Here is a 7,427-nt window from a genome sequence, read left to right as displayed (position 1 = left end):
ATTATTACAGCACATACACAACTATTCAAAAGTTTTGGGTCAGTAAGGTTTTTTTTTTTTTTTTGAAAGAAATACATTTTTAATACTGTTATTCTGCAAGGATTCATTAAATTGATCAAAAGTGACAGTAAAGACATTTATAATGTTACAAAAAAAGTTTTTCTAATAAATGCTATTAATTTGAACTTACCATTCATCAAAGAATCCTGAAAAAATGTATCAGTTTCCACAAAAATATTATGCATTTAACTGTTTTCAACATTGATAATAACAATAATAATAATAAATGTTCCTTGAGCATCAAATCAGCATATTAGAATGATTTCTGAAGGATCACGTGACACTGAAGACTGGAGTAATGATGCTAAAAATTCAGCTTTGCATCACAAGAATAAATTACATTTTAATATATATGAAAAAATAAAATAGTTATTTTTAAATTATAATAATATTTCATAATATTAGTATTTTAACAGTAAATTCAACCTTGAGTGGTGAGCATAAGAGACTTATCAAAAACATTTTAAAAAACCTTACTGAACCCACACTTTTGAAATGTATGAAATGCTTCTCGAGTACAGTTTTCTTCACTGTGTTAATGAATTTCCTATTTCATGAAATAGGGCAATAGTCATGTGAAAAAGAAAGTACACCCTCTTTGAATTTTTGGTTTCATGTATCAGGACAATAAAAAAAATCATCTGGTTGTTAGCAGCTCTTAAAAATAGGTAAATACAACCTCAGATGAACAACACCACATGAAATGATATTACACTGTGTCATTTATTTAACAAAATTAGAGACAAAATGGAGAAGCCATGTGTGGAAAAACGAAGTACACCCTACAAATTAATAGCTTGTAGAGCCACCTTTAGCAGCAATAACTTGAAGTCTGTATGACTATGACTTTTTCAGTCTCTCATCGTTGTGGAGGAATTTGGCCCACTCTTCTTTACAACATTGCTTCAATTCATTGAGGTGGGCATTTGTTTATGCACGGCTCTCTTAAGGTCCTGCCACAGAAATTGAATCGGGTTGAGGACTGGACTTTGACTGGGCCGGTGCAACACCTTGATTCTTTTCTTTTTCAGACATTCTGTTGTAGATTTGCTGGCATTCTTGGGATCATTGTCCTGTTGCAAGGCCTAATTTCGGCCAAGCTTTAGCTGTCGGACAGATTCTAGATTCAGACTCTAGAATACTTTGGTATACAGAGGAGTTCATGGTCGACTCAAAGACTGCATGGTGCCCAGGGTCCTGTGGGTGCAAAACAAGCCCAAATCATCATCCCTCCACCACCACGCTTGACAGTTGGTATGAGGTGTTTGTGCTGATATGCTGGTTTTCACCAAACGTGATGCTGTGTATTATGGCCATCACTTTGGTCTCATCTGTACAAAGGACATTGTTCCAAAAGTCTTGTGGTTTTTTTGCAGTTTCTGAAAACATTGCACGGTCTGGCCTTGGGGTGAATTTGCCGGGACGTCCACTGGAAGATTGGCAACTGTCTTGAATGTTCTCCACTTGTCAATAATCTTCCTCGCTGTAGAATGATATACTTCAAATTGTCTGGAAATGGCTTTATAACCCTTCCCAGATTGATGGCAGCAACAATTGCTTCTCTAAGATCATTGCTGATGTCTTTCCACCCTGGCATTGTGTTAATGTCTCGGTTCATGAATTCACTGGTTTCTTCGTGTCTCGTGTATTTGTTGTTTTGTGTGTGTGGGTGTGTGTGAGTGGGCGTGGCTGCTCGTTCAGTTGATCAGCACTCCACCTGATCTCATTCCCCTCATCAGCTACCATTAATCATCTCTGCTATATAAACTCATCGCACTCTCCTTTCCCTGTCAGATCGTTGGTTTTGGTGTCCTCAGTGTTTTGTCGTCGTCAGCTCTTCCAGTTCCTGTTCCAGTTCCTGATCGTGTCCTGTTCGGTGTTTTCGTGGTGTTCGTCGTGTTGGATGTTCACTTCACTGGATTCACCGTCACCTGTCTTCACCTCCACGCTGACCATCAAGTCCCTGCGCCACCAGCCCACCCGTGTGTTTTTGCTGTGTCTTCTGACCAACAATAAAAGAGTTTACTTGCATATTGCTTCCGCCCCTGAATTATGACAGTTAACACACACCTGAATGCTCTAGACCGGATGATAATTATGTCCTGATTCGTAAAAACAGAAAAATGGGTGTACTTTCTTTTTCACATGACTATCTCTTTTAAAAAATAGACAGTATTGTTAACTTACATATAGATATGATCCATGATATTAGGGAGTGGGACATTATCGTGTTAGTGAGCGTTTTATTGGCTAAAAACTTTGATCCATTTTCCCAAAAGAGATTTTAAATGTATTATAATATCAATATGTAAGTATCCGGAAAGAGAAAAACTCCACACAGACTGTGCAAACCTCAGCATGTGCAGCGAGGTGGGTGTGGATGTCAGGGACCAGGGTGGCAAGCTCTCCTTGTGACTCCATGCCACTCCCCAAGCCCTGGTTTTCAGGAGTGGGAGTGTCCACACGGCAAATCACCTTTCGAATGACCTATGGATGGGTATTAAAGGTCAGAGGTCATCATGAATACGTGGCATGGAAAAATAAAAGAATGTGAGGAAAAACAGGAAAGGACTGGTTAAGGTTATAAAGGAGTGAGCTGCAAGAAAAATTTATTATGTATGTCTTTAGTATTTAATCTTTTGTCTCACTGCCTCTAAATCAGCTCTGAAGAGGTAAAGCTAAAAAAACTACAAGCAACCTAAGGGAGTAAAATATGCCGCTAAAATAGAAATGGATAAGAAAGTATGAGAAAAAATAAACAAAGGGAACATTGGAGATACTTTTCTAGTGATGATGTTTCCATCTTCATCAATAAACTGTTCCTCTGAAACTGACTCGCCAGGAATGTTCCGTGCCTCCTCTCCCTAAAGCAAAACAGCACTTTGTTCAATATGCAGACACATACCCAGGACACCTTCAAAAGCGGCACACCACACCTACAAGTATCCACACACCCAGAGCCATGTGAACCTGCAAGCAAAGCTGGAACTTTAAATATGAGCCAACAAACCTTCATGCCCAGCATCACCACCAAAATCACACAAAGCATTAACAGAAACACACGCTTGTATGTGCATATATCACGTGTATTTATCACACAAGCAAAAAGAAGATAAAATGTCGATGTGAACGATGTGAAAAAGATGTGAACCCAAACCAAGCACCTGTAAGCACAAAGAAAAAGCAAACAACACACAGCAAGAATAAAGTGATGTAAAAATAAACATGCGATCAAAGATCAGAGCACACTGAGTTTCTAACTGGAAGAATCAGATTCACTCCACCAGCTACACCGAAATCAGACTCTGACCAAAATCGAATCTTAACCTGACCGTCCTGCAGTTTAGCAGGTGGATACCTTAAGAATGAGACGTCTACGAAACACTTTAGTGGTGATGGTACGCTCTTCATCCAGCCCAGTCTCTGTTGATGAGCGCTGCTAATGGATGCATATAAAATACATCTTAATATGTGCTGTATTTGTGTATTTTCTATTTTGATTTCAGTTCTCTCATTTAATTAGTCTAAATTGTCATCAGTGTATTCTTTTTTCTGGAGCAAATGCATGTATTAGGATGTGAAGGATTTCACACTTTCATTTAACATGAATTTGTATCTCATTCCACTGTAACAAAGTTAAGAGAGTCAGTTCATAACAGTTATCACAACTGAGGCAAAGGGAGCAGCAGAGTTTTAAACTGGCTGTAGCCAGTTATAATATAATCAGCTATTATATGATTATCTCACCTGGACTTTGTGCTCAGCGATCAGAGCTCCTTCTTGCTTGCCCGCCCCTGTCTTCACACCACTGGCTGTTTCCTGAGACATTGAGCTGCGGGGCATGGCATTGGAGTGCTCACCATTTTGTCGAGGTTTGCCTGAATCACCTCTGGATGATGATGTCATTGAGTCGCTGGAGTTCTCCTGACTACAAGAGGGTTGAAATGTAAAAATGTAGCAAGTTAGGAACAAATAACTTGAAATGATACTGGGTAAGAATAAATTAAAAACAAAACCAGAGTTTCCACTGCGTCATCCATCAAGATGGATTGACAAGTTCGCTACACAAGACTATAACAGACGTTGGGACCAGTGGCGTAGCATCTGGGCACGCAGGGTATGCACATGCAAATGGGCCCGGGCCGATAGGGGGCCCCCCCATGGGGAACTTTTAATTAAAACGAGGGAATTCATTTTTAATTCGTGGCCACAATAAATATATTTTTGTATGCATGTCATGTGTAGTAATTTCTTGTTTCTCCGTAAATGTCTAATTTCTCCGTCATTTCTTGTGTGCGTTATTATTTTTTGCACCCCGTGGCTGCCGTAGAACTACGCCGTAATTTTGTATAGACGCTGCATCGCCATGCCAAATAAAAAAAAGAAAACACTGTGTGAGAGGTTACTAGCGGCTAGCTAATTGAACATTAAAGGATGGACAAATACAAACATAAAAGTGGGGCCTTAAAGAGGTAAGAGAGGGTGGAGAAGTTAGTTGCAAGCTCGCGACACAAAAACTATCCAAAATAGACCGATTTTTTTTTGCATATGGGCCCGGGACTGACTTGACTTCCCACTGTTTGGGACAGAATTCTTGTAATGCACAGAAAAAAGCAATTACACAAAATGTTATGATGAAAAGGCGCTCTTTGGTTTTTAACTGTTATAACTAGTGTGCTCACTCACAGAATCAGACACTGCTGCTTTTTACACAACACATTTCCCGTTATGAATTATAATACCGCTTAGTTCATTACTCGGCTGGGTTGGATTACGTTCTCACCTCAACCGAACCACCCCAGAGTTCATTTTCAATCGGGCCGAGACCACCTCGTTCAGGCGATTGTTTTAGTGGAGATCTGAGCGCAATTGCTTCAAATATGCTTAAACAAACCGAACTAAGGGAAAAAACACACCAGGTTCTGAAACAAACGCTCCAAACAAGCCAGGTGTGGAAACACCCTTAGTCTCAATAGATGGTCTTTTTGGAAAAGTTACGGTGTGATTTTCTAGTACTTCAAACACACTCAAAAGATCAAGTTTCAAATTTGATTTCTCAAGATTATGTAAGCATAATAGTAACTGTGTAAAGTGAAGTACCTGTTGTCCTGTCTGTCCATGTAGTCTGACCCATGGCTCCGCCCTGAAGTGGGCGGCTCCGCATTAACGTTCGATGTCTCAGTGAGCCAGCCTGTGGAGAGCGAGCACATCTCAGACTCAATTTGTTCAACACCTCTCACTACCTCTCTCACTTTCTCCTTAGTCATCTCCTCATTCACTTCCCTCTCCCTCTCTCTGACGTGGCCTCCTGACACCTCCAATCGCTCCTGTCTCTTCTCGGCTTCCTCCTCCTCCTCCTCCTCCTCCTCCTCTCCTCCTGAGCCAGATTCCCTCAGGACCTCTGCCCAGGGTCGCAAAGGGGATGAATCATGATCTTTGACCTCTTTCAGAGTCACTCTCTCTTGTCCCTTCATGTTAACATTTGTTTCTTCTAATGGTGATGGTAATAATGGTGATGAGGGACTCTTACACTCTTCATTTCCCTTGTATGTTAGGTCAGTCTGTTCCACCGTAGGGGACGATTTCTGTTGGAAGTGAAAAGACTCTTTTTTCTCATTTCCTTCTCTCTGTTCCCTTTGTTGAGATTCCTGGTTCCCCTGTATATTGTGGTCCTGTTCGATCAGAGAGGGTTGGTCTGTTTTTGGGACAGACTGAAGTGGTACAGAGCAAACCGAGGAGTTTAGAGGAGGTTCATCATGGTCTAGTGGAGAAAGCTCAGGGATAATGTGTGAGTCAGGGTCACATGTGACATCAGCGGGTTGTGTTGTGCATTTGGGGTTGTTGGGAGGGAGCTGAGAGTGTGTATGAGGATCAGGGGAGAGTATGTGTGTGTGTATTTCTGCAGATGTTTCAGAGAGAGTGTGAGGCTGGTTTACAGGTTTGGACAGGGGCAGGTCACAGGGTCTGGATGGGGTGATCCTGACAGACTCGTCCTCATTGTCCTGCACTAGCCCCCAGGAGGGGCAATAAGGGGGAGGATCAAAGGGCAGATCTAAGATTGCTTCGAGGTCATCAGAACTAGAGGGGCAGATAGGGGGTGTGGTGGGATAGGGGTTGGTAGTTGACTGCAGTTGAGCCAGGATGTTGTGGAAACCTGGGTGAGATGATACACAGATGGATGGACATGACAGGACACAATTACGATCACACACACAAACACACACACACACACACACACGTACACATGCTTAAAGGAGAAGTATACCAACAATTATTTCCAGATTATTTCCTCAACCTCATGTTGTTTTGAAACTGCATTCTGTTCACTTTTTTTTTTAAAGAATCTTTGTACAAATGTTATTTTTTCATACAATGATGGATTGAAACAACATGAGGAGGAGTAAATATTGACAATTTTCATTTTTTTGTGAACTATTTATTTAAATGTAGACAGACAACCACCTAAGCCCAACTTGAAGAGCAAATGCAGTTTTAGACAGAATTTCCCAGAGCTTCAGCAGACGCACAGGCCAACAAACACACAGTTAATACACAATGAAAATGAAACAGATTCAGATTTCCAAAAACAGAGGGCTTGTGATTGCATATACACTACCATTCAAAAGTCCCCTGAAAAAAGTGATTTCTGAAGGATCATGTGACACTAAAGACTTGAGGAATGAAGAGGAAAATTCATTTTTGCCATCACAGGAATAATAATTAGTTATTTTAAATTCTAATAATATGTCACATTACAGTTTTACTGTATTTTTGACCAAATACATGCAGCCTTGGTGAGCATAAGAGACTTTTGAACAGTATATATGTGTATATGTACGTGTGATCTCCCCATAGTGAAAGAGCTGTGTATGTTCATCTTTAACTTTGACTTAAAAAAAAGTACAGCATTTGAGTTAACATTATAGTCTAGGATAATAAAAATTGGGTGTTACTTGTGCTAGTTGGACACCATTACATATGCTGCATAACTGCAAAGAAGCATAGTCTTAATTTCATAAGCCAAGTTTCCATCCAGTTTTTGCGCTATCGAAAAAAGTGAATATCCGTTAAAAAAAGCTGGCTGAATTTCCAGTCTCCAGTCTGTTTACAATAAAATGGTATGCGTAATGATGTAATCACTAAAAAGATAAGTTTCGCTGTATTGCTAAAAAAATCTGTCCTTAGCTGTTTCCATATATAATTTCACTACTGCAAATTATATTGTGTTTCGCATCCAAAAATATTTGTAAAATGTAGGAAGTAATGAGACAACTGATATTCGTCAATTTACTACTTACCATTTTCACAAATAATAGGCCATTATTATTATTAGGAAACTATTATTATTAATATTATTAGGAAATAGC

At 39.9% G+C, this 7,427-nt stretch overlaps 1 protein-coding gene across 1 annotated transcript in view; it reads right to left on the bottom strand.

Annotated features, from left to right (window-relative positions):
- Positions 1-765: 765 nt before the first annotated feature.
- ank3a (ankyrin 3a) overlaps positions 766-7,427 on the bottom strand; it is a gene marked incomplete at its 5' end in the record, with an annotated part of 110,832 nt that continues 104,170 nt past the window's right edge. The window contains 6 exons of the mRNA XM_081394120.1: positions 766-2,062; positions 2,413-2,547; positions 2,841-2,924; positions 3,419-3,499; positions 3,808-3,988; positions 5,161-6,214. Of these exons, the coding sequence (XP_081250246.1) occupies positions 1,988-2,062; positions 2,413-2,547; positions 2,841-2,924; positions 3,419-3,499; positions 3,808-3,988; positions 5,161-6,214 (1,610 nt within the window). The 3' untranslated portion in view covers positions 766-1,987. The remainder of the gene's footprint in view (positions 2,063-2,412; positions 2,548-2,840; positions 2,925-3,418; positions 3,500-3,807; positions 3,989-5,160; positions 6,215-7,427) is intronic.

The sequence above is a fragment of the Scardinius erythrophthalmus genome (genome assembly GCF_964197995.2).
Source record: "Scardinius erythrophthalmus genome assembly, chromosome: 19".
NCBI classification, from domain to species: Eukaryota; Metazoa; Chordata; class Actinopteri; order Cypriniformes; family Leuciscidae; genus Scardinius; species Scardinius erythrophthalmus.
This window is presented reverse-complemented; position numbering and strand designations above follow the sequence as displayed.